At 41.8% G+C, this 17,182-nt stretch overlaps 1 protein-coding gene across 1 annotated transcript in view; it reads right to left on the bottom strand.

The window, feature by feature from the left end:
- Nucleotides 1–5,456: 5,456 nt before the first annotated feature.
- LOC124009107 (transcriptional regulator ATRX-like) overlaps nt 5,457–17,182 on the bottom strand; it is a 47,586-nt gene continuing 35,860 nt past the window's right edge. Inside the window, exons 25-35 of the mRNA XM_046320606.1 lie at nt 14,224–14,369; nt 13,908–14,064; nt 13,674–13,774; nt 13,451–13,559; nt 13,068–13,245; nt 9,606–9,800; nt 7,584–7,727; nt 7,249–7,365; nt 7,020–7,115; nt 6,785–6,913; nt 5,457–6,680 (exon numbers count right to left, since the gene is read on the bottom strand). Coding sequence (XP_046176562.1) covers nt 6,564–6,680; nt 6,785–6,913; nt 7,020–7,115; nt 7,249–7,365; nt 7,584–7,727; nt 9,606–9,800; nt 13,068–13,245; nt 13,451–13,559; nt 13,674–13,774; nt 13,908–14,064; nt 14,224–14,369 — 1,489 coding nt within the window. The 3' untranslated portion in view covers nt 5,457–6,563. The remainder of the gene's footprint in view (nt 6,681–6,784; nt 6,914–7,019; nt 7,116–7,248; nt 7,366–7,583; nt 7,728–9,605; nt 9,801–13,067; nt 13,246–13,450; nt 13,560–13,673; nt 13,775–13,907; nt 14,065–14,223; nt 14,370–17,182) is intronic.

Genomic DNA, 17,182 nt, shown 5'->3' with positions numbered 1-17,182 from the left:
CAGGAAAGCAAAGGCCAGCTTCTTCAGGCAGAAATTTGCATCCTGTAGCTCTTACTCCAAAAAAGTTCTGGGACACTGTGAAGTCCATGGAAAACAAGAGCACCTCCTCCCAGCAGCCCACTGCACTGAGGCTAGGTAACACGGTCACCACCGATAAATCCATGATTATCGAAAACTTCAACAAGCATTTCTCAACGGCAGGCAATGCCTTCCTCCTGGCTACTCCAACCTCGGCCAACAGCTCCGCCCCCCCCCCCCCCGCAGCTACTCGCCCAAGCCTCTCCAAGTTCTCCTTTACCCAAATCCAGATAGCAGATGTTCTGAAAGAGCTGCAAAACCTGGACCCGTACAAATCAGCTGGGCTTGACAATCTGGACCCTCTATTTCTGAAACTATCCGCCGCCATTGTCGCAACCCCTATTACCAGCCTGCTCAACCTCTCTTTCATATCTTCTGAGATCCCCAAGGATTGGAAAGCTGCCGCAGTCATCCCCCTCTTCAAAGGGGGGAGACACCCTGGACCCAAACTGTTACAGACCTATATCTATCCTGCCCTGCCTATCTAAGGTTTTCGAAAGCCAAGTCAACAAACAGGTCACTGACCATCTCGAATCCCACCGTACTTTCTCCGCTGTGCAATCTGGTTTCCGAGCCGGTCACGGGAGCACCTGAGCCACGCTCAAGGTACTAAATGATATCATAAACGCCATCGACCTGGCCAAGGCTTTCGACTCTGTCAATCACCATATTCTTGTCGGCAGACTCAGTAGCCTCGGTTTTTCTAATGACTGCCTTGACTGGTTCACCAACTACTTTGCAGACAGACTTCAGTGTGTCAAATCGGAGGGCATGTTGTCCGGTCCTCTGGCAGTCTCTATGGGGGTGCCACAGGGTTCAATTCTCGGGCCGACTCTTTTCTCTGTATATATCAATGATGTTGCTCTTGCTGCGGGCGATTCCCTAATCCACCTCTACGCAGACGACACCATTCTGTATACTTCAGGCCCTTCCTTGGACACTGCGCTATCTAACCTCCAAACGAGCTTCAATGCCATACAACACTCCTTCCGTGGCCTCCAACTGCTCTTAAACGCTAGTAAAACCAAATGCATGCTTTTCAACCATTCTCTGCCTGCACCCGCACGCCCGACTAGCATCACCAACCTGGATGGTTCCGACCTAGAATATGTGGACATCTATAAGTACCTAGGTGTCTGGCTAGACTGTAAACTCTCCTTCCAGACTCATATCAAACATCTCCAATCTAAAATCAAATCTGGAGTCGGCTTTCTATTCCGCAACAAAGCCTCCTTCACTCACGTGGCCATACTTACCCTAGTAAAACTGACTATCCTACCGATCCTCGACTTCGGCGATGTCATCTACAAAATAGCTTCCAATACTCTACTCAGCAAACTAGATGCAGTTTATCACAGTGCCATCCGTTTTGTTACTAAAGCACCTTATACCACCCACCACTGCGACCTGTATGCTCTAGTCGGCTGGCCCTCGCTACATACTCATCGCCAGACCCACTGGCTCCAAGTCATCTACAAGTCCATGCTAGGTAAAGCTCCGCCTTATCTCAGTTCACTGGTCACGATGGCAACACCCACCCGTAGCACACGCTCCAGAAGGTGTATCTCACTGTTCATCCCTAAAGCCAACACCTCATTTGGCCGCCTTTCGTTCCAGTTCTCTGCTGCCTGTGACTGGAACGAATTGCAAAAACCGCTTAAGTTGGAGACTCATCTCCCTCACCAACTTCAAACATCTGCTATCTGAGCAGCTAACCGATTGCTGCAGCTGTACATAGTCTATCGGTAAATAGCCCACCCAATTTACCTACCTCATCCCCATACTTGGACAGGTCGCAGTTGAAAATGAGAACTTGTTCTCAACTATCCTACCTGGTTAAATAAAGGTGAAATAAAAAATAAAAAAACATCTCCTTCCTGAGTGGTGTGACAGCTGCGTGGTCCCATAGTGTTTATACTTGCATACTATTGTTTGTACAGATGAACGTGGTACCTTCAGGCGTTTGGAAATTACTCCCAAGGATGAACCAGACTTGTGGAGGTCTACAGTTTTTTTCTGAGGTCTTGACTGATTTCTTATAATTTTCCCATGATGTCAAGCAAAGAGGCACTGAGTTTGAAGGTATGTCTTGAAATACATCCACAGGTACACCACCAAATTGACTCAAATTATGTCAATTAGCCTATCAGAAGCTTCTAAAGCCATGACATAATTTTCTGGAATGTTCCAAGCTGTTTAAAGGCACAGTCAAATTAGTTTATGTAAACTTCTGACCCACTGGAATTGTGATACAGTGAATTATAAGTGAAATAATCTGTCTGTAAACATTTGTTGGAAACATTACTTGTGTCATGCACAAAGTAGATGTCCTAACCGACTTGCCAAAACTATAGTTTGTTAACAAGAAATTTGTGGAGTGGTTGAAAAACAACTTTTATTGACTCCAACCTAAGTGTATGTGAACTTCTGACTTCAACTGTATATTGTATGTAACAACAAATAAAAGTACTTATACAATTGCTCAGAGAAAGAGATTTAGTTTAACAAGTAATAAAAATAAAAACATTTTTTAAAAGTTGTTCTAAATGATTTGATCCCCTACTCAAGCACCCTCCCCCCTGCGAGGATAATGACACAGAGCATTTTTCTAAAATGTTTTATGAGGTTGGAGAACACATTGGGAGGGATCTTAGACCATTCCTCCGTACAGAATCTTTCCAGATCCTTGATATCCTTTGTCTGTGCTTATGGACTGCCCTCCGGAAACTGAGGTGGCCATTGGAAAATGTTGATTTTGTGGTCAATTCACCATTTCTTTGTGGATTTTGATGTGTGCTTGGGGTTATTGTCTTGCTGGAATATCTATTTTTGGCCAAGTTTCATCCTCCTGGCAGAGGCTACCAGGTTTTTGGCTAAAATGTCCTGGGGCCTCATTTATCCAAGGTGCGTGAGGGACAAAAAAATACTCTAAAACTTAAGTGGCCAGTCTTCTGACATGACTGATTTATTCCTGCTACGCAACAAATATTAGGCTACCATTTTTCCGTCGCTCATTCAATAGCCAACCAGTGGTAGGGTAACAACGTGAATTCAACAACAACAAAGGTCATTTAAGTTGATGACTTTTTGCAAATCCAATTAGTTTCCCAGGTTGATTTAACGTCATCACATTGATTGTTTGGGTTCAAATGACGTTCCAACTGGGCACATACGTCAATTCCATGTCTATTCCACGTTGCTTCAATGTAATTTTGCTGAAAGGATGTGGAAACATTGATTTAACCAGTGTATGCACAGTGGGTTGATTCAACCAGTTTTTACCCAGTGATTTGATTTATTTGGATCCCCATTAGACGACGCCAATGGCAACAGCTATTCTGACTGGGGTCCGATATATAATGAAAAATACACTACAGACAAAATACTTTACATACATTTAAAAACATGTAGCGTGCGTGTGTGTGCGCATCTATCAGTTACACATACATGTCAGTACATACATCAAGTAGGTCCCATGGGGGAGAGGCGTGGTGCCGTGAGGTGTTGCTTTATTTGTTTTTTGAAACCAGGTTTGCTGTTCACTCGCGCTGTATGAGATGGGAGTTCCATGCACTCATGGCTCTGTAAAATACTCTAAGTTTCTTGGAATTTGTTCTGGACCCGGGGACTCTGAAAAGACCCCTGGGGGCATGTCTGGTGGGTTAAGTGTGTGTGTCAGTGCTGTGTGTAAGTTGACTATGCAAACCATTTGGAATTTCCAGAGTCGATGCCGCCCCCCCCCTGTAAAAATAGAATTAGCATAATAAAATAGCTCCATAAATATCTGTCAGTTTAAGCTAGATGTTTTTGCACTGGACACGTCTCAAACCACCACATCCGCCGATGTCGCACTTCTGCATCTGCGGTGAAAGGTGACAGAGCTAGAGTGGTGTTTATCATACCATAAGACTGTCTGTATCGTCTAAGCGGTTTGGCCTAAAAAACGATTATGACCTCTCTATGGAAAGAGGAGACGCTCATGAACACGATGGTGTTCTCCGTTTTTGCTACAACCCCCACAAGGGTCTTGGGACTCGTCTGATTCGTCTACAGTAAATGTCTAAAGTTTGGACACACATATTCATTCAAGGGTTAATCTTTATAATATTTTCTACATTGTCGAATAATAGTGAAGACTTCAAAACTATTAAATAACACATGGAATCATGTAGTAACCAAAAGAGTGTTAAACAAATCAAAATATATTTTAGATTTTAAATTCTTAAAATTAGTCACCCTTTGCTTCATCCTTCTTAATGCGTTTGTGTTGTGACAAGGTAGGGGTGGTATACAGAAGATAGCCTTATTTGCTAAAAGACCAATTCCATATTATGGCAAAAACAGCTCAAATAAGCAAAGCGGAACAGTACATCATTACCTTACGACATGAAGGTCAGTCAATCCAGAAAAACCTTAAAAACCATCAAGCGCTATGATGAACCTGGCTCTCATGAGGACCGTCAAAGGAAAGGAAGACCCAGTTACCTCTGCTGCAGAGGATACGTTCATTAGAGGTAACTGCACCTCAGAAGCCCAAATAAATGCTTTACAGAGTTTAAGTAACAGACACATCAACAGTTCAAAGAAGACTGCGTGAATCAGGCCTTCCTGGCCAAAAACATGTTATACATCTTCGTATTGCTACTGCTGTATCAAAGTAATTATATACCTGAGTCTCAGAAATGGCTAATATATGTCTGATGTTAGCAAGTTATTGATTTTATTAACCTTATTTCTAAGGCAACATATTAATATGGGCTATTTTTAGCCCTTTCCTGGGTAGCTTAGAGATAAACATGTAGAAAGAGCAAACAAAGCGAGAAGAAAAACAATTCATCAGTCCATTAATAAGTTGGTGCATGTAAGTGTGTGTGTGTGTGTGCTGCCAGACCTTGAGTCCAGAGGGCCCTCAAGTTCATCCTAAATTCTGACTATTCAACATACTCAGTGGCCTGCCAAACCCTACAGATGAGCTTTGTCTGAAATGTTCTCTCAAGCTGCAGGGTTCAAAATAATTCTCCAGCTGACTGCCACCTACAAGGGATAAGCAACCAGGAGTAAGGAAAACACAGGACGAGCAACTACTGGGGATCAGATGTACTGAATGTTAAAAATCAAAACCATCCTTATTTAGGATTTTAAACAGACACTAGATGGGGTACTTTTTATTGAGTTTATCTTTTAAATGTTCTTATGTAAGATGCACTGCAATTCAGTTTTAGTTGTTGTAAACTGCCAAATTGCTCCATTGTGGCACTGGCACATGCATTTGTTTTTATTCCGTTTGATTAAACCTTAACTTCTGACTGTAACCATAAAATAAAGTAATAACCAAGGCAAAACAAATCACCAGAACAAACACCACACATTTAACAAAACGAATGAACAGATTTTTATTATAGGATCAGAGAAAGACAATTACACCATTAATCACATAGGAAAACCTTTTCCAAGGCAGAATATTTATTTAAAGCCCCCCATGCAGTCTTTAAATTTAATAAATCATCACTGTGTTTATCATGAAAATAACTCAAAAATATATTTTGTATAATTTATTTCCCTGAGCCTCATTTTGCCATTGAAATGTTCAGTCTGATCATGTGGGTGTGTTGATACAAATATAAATAGATTTACATACACAGCCCTTATTGACAGATAGGATCGTCTACACTCTGGAGCCTACCCCACTTACCCTTCTAAAGTAGGAGGATACATATGCAAAGATGATTGGTTGTTGGCAGAATAATCAGATCAGATTGTGATGTCATGATATGGACCAAAAAACTCAATCCCACCTGAATAGACTGAAATTCCAGGCATTTTCTTTCAAAAAGCTCTTAATGCCCTTTTAGTTTATCATAATTTTCACAATTTCAGAGTGTTATTCCAACCCCAGTGTGGAAACACATAACTGGAAAATCAAATGTTTCACTGCACTGCCCCTTTAACATAATATATTTTACTATAGAATCCTCAAACTCAACTCTGGACCTCAAAGCCAGTTCCACTGCTTGTTTTATTGTTTCCTCTAATCAGGGACTGATTTAGAACCTGGCGCACCAGGTGCATTCAATTTATTATTAGGTAGAACAGAAAACCGGCAGGCTCTGGACTTTGTAGGGTAAGAGTTTAATAATAATAGGGTGGGTACTTACATTTGTCCTATTTCACACATGTACATAGTGAATTTTTTGCATCTCCTACTCCTCATAAGACACCCTCGGAATGTGGCTTCACAGCTAGGGATCAGCCATTAATGACAGGGATTCGAACCAGCAACCTTTCAGTTATTGGCCCAATGCTTTAACCACTAGGCTACCTGCCGCCACATACATTCATTTTCAATGTAAAATAAAGGAAATCCTTAATGGAAATGTTTCATCTATCACCCCTTTGGGGGGGATTAAGTACCTCTATAGTTACTGTGGTTAGACTAGAGTGTCCTCTAGTGGAATGGGACTGAGGCTAGAGACGTCTCTCCTGCCTCACTGCATGGGTTTCTTAATGGAGTCTGTCAAGGCTGGTGTCTGATTGGTGACCGTGGCAGTCTGTGTCACTTCAGTTTTTCTACTGGTCAAAATGGTCTGGATGCATATTGTAAGCTGTCGAGGAGAGTAAGGGAAAGATGCAGGGTTAAGTAGTTACAAAGGAATATCAAAGCAGAAAGAAAATTAGAACAATGTTGTTGTTGACATTTGAAGCTTACTGATTGTTGTTTTGAGAGAAGGTCATGATATAAGGCTAGTCTTCGCTCCCGCTCCTTGTCATTGCTGGTTTTCCAGGTCTGGGCCAGGACTTTCACCTGCTTCTCATCTAGACTTGGGTTATCGTGCCACTGTAAAAACAAGTCACATGTCATCGTAATGCACATGACATTTTTTCCACACATTACTTCAGGGAGACAATTATCATATTAACGTAATATAATACGAGGGACTAACCAAGCGCAACACATAGTCATCCATGGAGAGGTTTTTTAAGGAATGCAGGGACTTGATGGCCTCGCTGACCTTGTCACGGCTGGCATTAATCATGTTCTGTCATTCAGGAGAGAGACGCATTCAAATGTTGATGTGAGAGGCATCTATCTATTGAGAGATAATCTCAAACAAACTTTAGAGAAAAGCAACTCATTTCCACACAGGTCTGGTGGAGAGACTTGGCTAATACCTTCAGCTGCTCATTGGTCTTCTTGTACAGGGATGACAGACTGTTGGCCATACGAGAGGTGGAGGGGCTGGGAACGTTGGTGCTGCTGAGTGCTGCCTTATTCAAGAAGAATGCACCCTTCGTAGAGAGATAAACATATACCTGTTTTTACACACCGTGCATATATACTTCTTGATAGACTAGAATTCAAGTAAGGATGTTGAATTGATTCAAAACCATAATTTCTCAGTGTTCATAGGCGAGAGCAGGACAGAGTGGGATTAGAGGCTGCTCACCACGGTCTATGAAAACATATTTAGCTGTTTTGTCAGAGAATGTGTAGAGTTCCTCTTTACCTCTGCCTCGTACTCAGCCCAGGCAGCTTTGCGGTCGGCCTCACTGAGCTCCTCCTCCTCTTTGTGGTCCAGCAGGGACTCGTGTTCATGGTATCGGACAATCTGCTCCTTACAGATCTGCAGCAGCTCTGCCAGGACGATGTCCTGGGAAACAGACACACAATGTCAATCCCTACTAAACTGTTGATAAAAATACTAATTCACCCTTCGCCAAGCCCTAGAATTTTGGTCAACCAATCACAGCGCTCCAAATGGACAGAAACTGTCGTCGTGTCCAACACCTCAGACAAGCTTACATTTAAATCGTATGAAAGCCAATGAGGGCTATGGCAAAAACAGTTATTTATTTACTTTTTATGGCTAAATAATTGAACAATTTACCAGGAGTACTTGCTACTGTGATTTCTGAGATGCAGAGCCTTTTGGAGTATTTTTCAAATCCAAAATTATACTTGTGTTACATTGTTTGATAGCTCAGCAGGTTAGCTAGCTCTCAGTCTCATTGACTACCAAATGTTTCTAACACTAGCTAGCCAATTAATACACCTTGTTAGCAAGCTAAGTTATGAGTGGTATTCATAACATTGCTATTGACATCAGGATACGATTTGAGAGCACTAGTTAGCTCCAAAAGTGTATATACAGATGAAGTTTACATACTTCGGTTGGGGTCAATAAAACTCGTTTTTCAACCACTCCACACATTTCTGGTTAACAAACTATAGTTTGGCAAGTCGGTTAGGACATCTACAGGCAGATTATTTCACTGTAACACAATTCCAGTGGGTCAGAAGTTTACATACACTAAGTTGACTGTGCCTTTAAACAGCTTGGAACATTCCAGAAAATTATGTCATGGCTTTAGAAGCTTCTGATAGGCTAATTGACATCATTTGAGTCAATTGGAGGTGTACCTGTGGATGTATTTCAAGGCCTACCTTCAAACTCAGTGCCTCTGCTTGACATCATGGGAAAATCAAAAGAAAAGTACCACGTTCATCTGTACAAACAATAGTACCCAAGTATAAACACCATGGGGCCACGCAGCCATCACACCGCTCAGGAAGGAGAGGCCTTCTGTCTCCTAGAGATGAACGTATTTTGGTGCAAAAAGTGCAAATCAATCCCAGAACAACAGCAAAGGACCTTGAGAAGATGCTGGTGGAAATGGGTACAAAGGTATCTTATATCCACAGTAAAACGAGTCCTATATCAACATAACCTGAAAGGCCGCTCAGCAAGGAAGAAGCCACTGCTCCAAAACCACCATAAAAAATCACGAGGCAGGAAAATTATGTGGATATATTGAAGCAACATCAACACATCAGTCAGGAAGTTAAAGCTTGATCACAAATGGCGTAAGGACAACAAAGTCAAAGTATTGGAGTGGCCATCACAAAGCCCTGACCTCAATCCTATAGAAAATTTGTGGGCAGAACTGAAAAAGCATATGCGAGCAAGGAGGCCTTCAAACCTGACTCAGTTACACCAGCTCTGTCAGGAGGAATGGGCCAAAATTCACCCAACTTATTGTGGGAAGCTTGTGGACGGCTACCCGAAACGTTTGACCTCAAGTTGGGGTGGCAGCGTAGCCTAGTGGTTAGAGCGTTGGACTAGTAACCGGAAGGTTGAGAGTTCAAACCCCCGAGCTGACAAGGTACAAATCTGTCCTTCTGCCCCTGAACAGGCAGTTAAACCCACTGTTCCCAGGCCGTCAATGAAAATAAGAATGTGTTCTTAACTGACTTGCCTGGTTAAATAAAAGGTCAAATTAAATTAAATTAAAAAGTTAAACAATTTAAAGGCAATGCTACCAAATACTAATTGAGTGTATGTAAACTTCTGACCCACTGGGAATGTGATAAAAGAAATAAAAGCTGAAATAAATCATTCTCTACTATTATTCTGACATTTCACATTCTTAAAATAAAGTGGTGATCATACACCAAGGTAGGTGGGGATTAGCAAAGGGTCAATTGAGAATTTAATGGTCTTGTGTGTTTAATTTGTAGCTTTGGTCACCTTGGGCAGCAGGGGTGTGATCCGCTTGCTCTTCTTCTCAGAGTTGGGGTCATCCAGCAGGTCTGGCTCAAACATGTAAAGCTCTGTCAGTTCAAACAGAGTGAAGTGTCTCTGTATCTGCTGCTGGTCCACCACCCGGAACGATAGAGATTGCTTGGCCACCTGCCGGTCATAGATCTTCTCCTCCATGGTGCCCTGGAAAGAATCAGCAATTTAATATCAGTGATTACAGAATTACAGTCACATCCAAAATGGTCACCCTTGATAAAGATGAGATTAAAATAAAATAAAAAATAGTAATATATATATATTTCTGAGAAAACCATTTCTTTACCTGCCAAAGTGTCAAAATGATTGCCACCCCTATTTTCAATACTTTGTGCACCCTCCCATTGTGAGGATAACAGCACTTAACCTGTTTCTATAAAGTTTTATGAGATTGAAGAACACATTGGGAGGGATCTTAGACCATTCCATACAGAATCCTTCCAGATTATTGATAACCTTCGGTCTGTCCTCTTCAACTCGAACCACAGGTTTGAGATGGCCAATGCAAAATGTGGATTTTGTGGTCAATTAACCATTACTTTGTAGATTTATGTGTGTGCTTAGGGTCATCGTCTTGCTGGATGATCCACTTCCGGCCCAGTGTCAACCTCCTGGCAGAGGCAACCAGGTTTTTGGCTAAAATGTCCTGATACTTGGTAGAGTTCATTTTATGATGCCATCCATGGACCTTAAAGGCATCAGCATGCATCAATTTGGCTGGCGCCTAGCCAACCTGAGCCAGCCAACCTCAGCTAGCCGAACCAAACAAGCGTGGTCACATATTCCCTTAAAAAACCTTTGCATGAAAAACAAGAAAAAAGCAGCAGGCAATAGTACTGTTTGTCCATCTTGAGATGCCGTAGCAGGTATACATTTCCACAAATCAATCAGAATTAATCTCTCAAGAAATCTGTCATTAATTTTGATGTTTGAGCACGAGATTTTAGCCGCACAATTTTGCATCCGATTAGGATGTTTGGTGCAATATTTCTCAAGTGGAAAAATGACAAAAGGCACTTCATTAAGGAATACCTACTGTTGATCAACGCCGACGAGGGGGTGTAGACTTCAGCTACCTAGAGAAAAACAATGGTGTACTCGAACAGCCGAAAGAACACTTGCCGAAGTCCAAAACTAACAAAAACGTCACAAAATGTCATAATATATGCACTAGCTGTTCCGTCTGGGAAGCATACGGGCGCCACAACAAGTGCCTCAGGACCAGTGGGAATAAAACAGCCCCATAAGATCCACCACCATGTTTTACAGTATGTATGAGCTGTAATATCTCATCTGACCATAGCACATGGTTCCAATACAACAAGGCCGTTCAGCTAACTGAGCGTTCACATTTGTTGGTTGCCCTCAATAAAGGGCTTTTTTATGACAACACTTCCAAATTGCCTATTGACATGGAGGTGGCATGTCATTGTAGATTTGGAGACATGGTGAGCCCAAGATGCAACCAAGTTCTCAGCTCTCCAACTGTGGCCCTTGGACTTTTCTGTGCCTCCGGAACCATCTTCCTCACTGTGCGTGGGGAACAAGATACACTTGGGTCCTCTACCAGGAAAGTTTACCACTGTACCAGTGGTTTTAAACTTCAAAGTGATCTCTCCGCATCTCTTTTCTGAATGTCCTTAGTGACCCAGCCAGAGCCGGGTCATGAACCTGATCAAAATTCTCTGTAGAGACCTGAAAATAGCTTGCGCAGCGACGCTCCCCATCTAACCCGACAGAGCTTGAGAGGATTGCAGTTGAGTGGGAGAAACTCCCCAAATACTGGTGTGCCAAGCTTGTAGCGTCATACCCAATAAGACTCGAGGATGTAATCGCTGCCAAAGGTACTTCAACAAAGTACTGAGTAAAGGGTCTGAATACTTATGTGAAATTTCATTAACATTTGAGACTAACGTAACAAAATTTGGAAAAAGTCAAGGGGTCTGAATACTTTTCGAATGCACTGTACACGTCAACCCCCAAAAGGTTCTAGCATAAGACAGGTCCATGACTACACAAGTGAGAGGAACCAATTAAGTTCCTGCCTAACAGATATGTATTGGCTGTCTAGAAGTGTAGAAGTTGACCCCCGCCAAGGAGGAAGTTATAAATAAATGTGCTTGTGTAATCATGCTTGCAGCTGCATGAACCAGTGGGTGAATAAACTTGGTTTGAGCTTTATCTAGTCGTCAGTTTGAGTTTTTACTCTGTTTGTTCAGAACCTAACATGCATGTTACCACATTTTTATACCCAGTGAAACAGGAAGCCATGAAAGGCCACAATACAGTTCTTTGACGCAAGGCACCACAGACTGATATGACATTTTTACATCTACAGTACCTATCAATTTTTATATTTGGTGGTATACATATATTCAGAAAGTGAACATAAAAATGTCAAAATCTTCATGAACATGTACATTTTATTTTAGAGAATGTAACAAACTGGACTATATGTAGTAACTTACTTTGAAGAGATGGTGATTGGGTCAAAATGGATGTTTGGTCGTCTAAATTCAGTGTACTTGTCTTTAACTGCCATTTACCGAAAGTCAGACTCTTCCCACATGCCAACTAATTTTCCTCAGTGTCAGAAGAATCAACATCCACCAGATTGTGTGGTTATCCTTGGATATATTCGAGACTTTCCCAGAGGTTATTGTTGATATGTTGTCAAGTAACATTTTGTTTTGAAAAATTTGCCAAAAATGCATTTTACGTACTAGAGTGTCCTAACAAAATTAAACAAAAATATTTACGCAGACTTAATCCAGTGTCCTGAAAAATTGATTTGTGGGATATGCAAATAGTCAATGTCGGATGCAAACCTCGTAACTCAAAAAGTGGTGATTTTCATTTAAAAATGTTTTTTAAATAACTTGAATCGATACAATTGGTTCCCCTTCACGTGTATGAAAGTTTCAGGACCATTTTACCTAAATAGTAATGCTGACTTAATCCAGTGAACCAATTTTTTTTTGTGGGATATGCAAAATGTGCATATTTAATGAAATATCACCTAATTTGCATATAACTTTTTAAACTATTATGCGTATCTACATTGAACTGGTAAAAGTTGACTGATATGATTGAGAGAAAAAAATCCCCTATTAGGGCGTGGTGCCTGGCCTTTAACTTTAAATAGTAGAATGTTAATGCAGATATCACATTGTTTGATTATATTTATAAGAATCATTAGGGGTGCCAATAATGTACCTTTTATTTGATTTTTTTATTAACAGAATCTCAGACATTTTTTATTTTTTTTTGCATACAATATAGCTCGTATTTGTATTCGTTTACATTTATTTATTGCGAATCTTATCAACAATTTTGGATGTGACTATGTAAAAAACACCAAATTTGTCCCACAATCATATTACAGAAGATGGGGTGCATATGAGATGTCATTACCTGTGCCAAGAAGCGGTAGACAAACACAGCCTTCAGCTGGCCAAAACGGTACACCCTGAAGATGCTCTGGATGTCATAGGAGGGGTTCCACGAAGCGTCAAAAATTATGACCCTGTTAGCTGCTACCAGGTTGATCCCAAGGGACCCAGCTCTTGTTGAGATGAGAAACAGACGACCTCTGAAAGTAAATTGGTAAGAAATGAAATCAAAGGAGTGAGTGTGAGTATAATCTTAAACAGACCATCTAAAGAACTCACAATGTCTACAATTACTGATGCTTTGTCATGAATAATAATACAATACTAGTGTTATGCTACATACTGTGTTGAGGTTTGGCACAGTGAAATTTGAGATGTAGAATAGTACAGCAGTCTGAGACGTACCGCTCATTGGTGGCATCATTGAACGCTTCAGCCCATTTCTTCCTGGATGTGGCACTAGTGGACCCATCAATACGGTAATAGTCAATGTTTCTGATCCAGCTGCCATCACCTACAGTTTGGAAAAGGAAACAAATGACACAATTATAGACTCTCTGAAGAAAACAATTGTTTTGTATCACTATAACATATGTTTGAATATGTGAACAGCCAATGGAAACCGTACCTTTGTATAGGGATGATTGTCCGTTGTCTTTGGCTTTGTTAGCGAGATCCAAGAAATCTTCAATCATATCTAATGAGATCAAGGATTGACTAAACACCAACCTGTGAATATACAAACAAAAATTGATGAAGGTTGATTCAACAAATCTGCTCTATAAGCCTCTGGCTAACTCGATACTTATTTTTGTAAATACCCGCCCCCCGGTGCCTGAATGCATTTCTCAAGCACACTTACAGTTTGTCGTCCAGTTCCTCTGCCATTCGGAGAATCTCAAACAGCAGCACCATCTTCCCTGAGTGTCCCAGGATGGTGGCGTCAGAATCACTCAGCATCGACTTGTACCAGTCTGCAGCCGGACTGTCAGGCCTGAAACTGGTGGATGCTCTCACCGCTGAACACAGAGCATACAATATCACCACTGACCTCACATGAATATGTTCACCTTATATTAATGACTTAATTGTAAATCATTTAAAATGTTCAATTGTAACACAAGAAGCTAATGTAAAATAGATGGTAAAGTAATTTCCTTAATTTAAGAGACTCCTACCATCTACCACTGGAACCAGTGGCCCTGCTCGCTGGTCTCCTTCCACATTGACACCCTTTGATGAACTGTTCCAAACCATGATCACTTCCACATCATTGCTTTTTTCATCAGCATTACGCAATTTTCCCTTGTTCTCCTTCTCTTTACTGAGTGAGACAAAGGAAAGGATGAAGGGCAACAATCTATTATTTGCATGAGATTACCTTTTGATGGTGATATATAACCCACTTCAAGCATCACACTGTCGTAGTAATTAAAGAGCTCGGCAGACATTACGCAGTTAACGCAAACGCTAAGCAACGCTGTACGTGAATGCTGTTTTTTGTCACAAAATGAACAGCTCCTTGCAGTATGAAGTCCTGGCACCTATGTTGCTTGCTACGCACATTTGTGCAACGCAAATTTTGAAACGCAATGTATTATTCCTTACGTTGAGATGGTGGCAGTGTCGTGTAGATGAGGCTGAAACAACTTGCTTAGTTCCTGAGTTGATCTATAGGCTATGCATCAAAAATAAATAAGCAGTATATTTTGCAACAAATATACACTGCTCAAAAAAATAAAGGGAACACTTAAACAACACAATGTAACTCCAAGTCAATCACACTTCTGTGAAATCAAACTGTCCACTTAGGAAGCAACACTGATTGACAATACATTTCGCATGCTGTTGTGCAAATGGAATAGACAACAGGTGGAAATTATAGGCTATTAGCAAGACACCCCCAATAAAGGAGTGGTTCTGCACTTCGCAGTTCCTATGCTTCCGCCTTTGTGCAAGGAGGAGCACTGCCAGAGCCCTGCAAAATGACCTCCAGCAGGCCACAAATGTGCATGTGTCTGCTCAAACGGTCAGAAACAGACTCCATGAGGGTGGTATGAGGGCCCGACGTCCACAGGTGGGGATTGTGCTTACAAGCCCAACACCGTGCAGGACGTTTGGCATTTGCCAGAGAACACCAAGATTGGCAAATTCCCCACTGGCGCCCTGTGTTCTTCACAGATGAAAGCAGGTTCACACTGAGCACATGTGACAGACGTGACAGTCTGGAGACGCAGTGGAGAACGTCCTGCTGCCTGCAACATCCTCCAGCATGACCGGTTTGGCGGTGGGTCAGTCATGGTGTGGGGTGGCATTTCTTTGGGGGGCCGCACAACCCTCCATGTGCTTGCCAGAGGTAGCCTGACTGCCATTAGGTACCGAGATGAGATCCTCAGACCCCTTGTGAGACAATATGCTGGTGCAGTTGGCGCTGGGTTTCTCCTAATGCAATACCATGCTAGACCTCATGTGGCTGGAGTGTGTCAGCAGTTCCTGCAAGAGGAAGGCATTGTTGCTATGGACTGGCCCGCCCGTTCCCCAGACCTCAATCCAATTGAGCACATCTGGGACCTCATGTCTCGCTCCATCCACCAACGCCACGTTGCACCACAGACTGTCCAGGAGTTGGCGGATGCTTTAGTCCAGGTCTGGGAGGAGATCCCTCATGAGACCATCCGCCACCTCATCAGGAGCATGCCCAGGCGTTGTAGGGAGGTCATACAGGCACGTGGAGGCCACACACACTACTGAGCCTCATTTTGACTTGTTTTAAGGACATTACATCAAAGTTGGATCAGCCTGTAGTGTGGTTTTCCACTTTAATTTTGTGTGACTCCAAATCCAGACCGCCATGGGTTGATACATTTCATTTTCATTGATCATTTGTGTGTGATTTTGTTGTCAGCACATTCAACTATGTAAAGAAAAAAGTATTTAATAAGAATATTTCATTCATTCAGATCTAGGATGTGTTATTTTAGTGTTCCCTTTATTGTTTTGAGCAGTGTATCATGTCAGCGACAGTTCAAACGATGTAGCCTTATTAGAAACACCTGCAAAATGTATTTTGTTTAGAAGTAATACCTATGTGATTGTAGGCCATTTTGAAAGAGTGAAAACAGTTGTAGCCATGCTATTTTATCCTCATGGAGTAAATAGGCACATTCTATGCTTATCTGATAAGGGAGCGAATACATTCAAGCATCATATCAAACTGGTATAAATTACACTGGCAAGTATATGTCAGGGCATATTATTTATAAATCAGATTATTTCACATGATGGAGATGTGGGAAGCTAAAAGGCTAGCTTGCTTGCTGTTTTTAGCTAGATACGCGTGTATATGTGAGAGAATAATATATATATATACATTTTTAAATATATATATATATATATATAAACACACCTTCAAATTAGTGTATTTGGCTATTACAGCCACACCCGTTGATGACAGGTGTATAAAATCGAGCACACAGCCATACAATCTCGATAGACAAACATAGGCAGTAGAACAGCCTTACTGAAGAGCTCAGGGACTTTCAACGTGGCACCGTCTCAGGATGCCACCTTTCCAACAAGTCAGTTAGTCAAATTTGACCGGGGCAGCGCTAAGTGCTGTTATTGTGAAGTGGAAACGTCTAGGAGCAATAACGGCTCACCGCAAGAGTATAGGCCACACAAGCGCACAGAACTGGACTGCGTATAAAAATCATCTGTCCTCGGTTGCAACACTCACTGCAGAGTTCTAAACTGTCTCTGAAAGAATGTCAGCACAATAACTGTTCATTGGGAGCTTAATGAAATGAGTTTCCATGGGCAAGCAGCCACACACAAGCCTAAGATCACCATAGGCAATGCCAAGCGTCAGCTGGAGTGGTGTAAAGGTCCCCGCGAATCGACTCTAGAGCAGTGAAAATGCATTCTCTGGAGTGATGAATCACGCTTCACAATCTGGCAGTCCGACGGATGAATCTGGGTTTGACAGATGCCAGGAGAACGCTACCTGACAGAATGCGTAATGCCAACTGTAAAGTTTGGTGGAGGAGGAATAATAGTCTGGGGCTGTTTTTCATGGTTCTAGCTCCTTCGTTCCAGTGAAGGAAAATCCTAACACTACAGCACACAATGACATTATAG

The sequence above is a fragment of the Oncorhynchus gorbuscha genome, linkage group LG02 (genome assembly GCF_021184085.1).
Source record: "Oncorhynchus gorbuscha isolate QuinsamMale2020 ecotype Even-year linkage group LG02, OgorEven_v1.0, whole genome shotgun sequence".
Lineage (NCBI taxonomy): Eukaryota > Metazoa > Chordata > Actinopteri > Salmoniformes > Salmonidae > Oncorhynchus > Oncorhynchus gorbuscha.
Note: the sequence above shows the minus strand (reverse complement) of the source record. Positions and strands in the feature narration are given on the sequence as shown.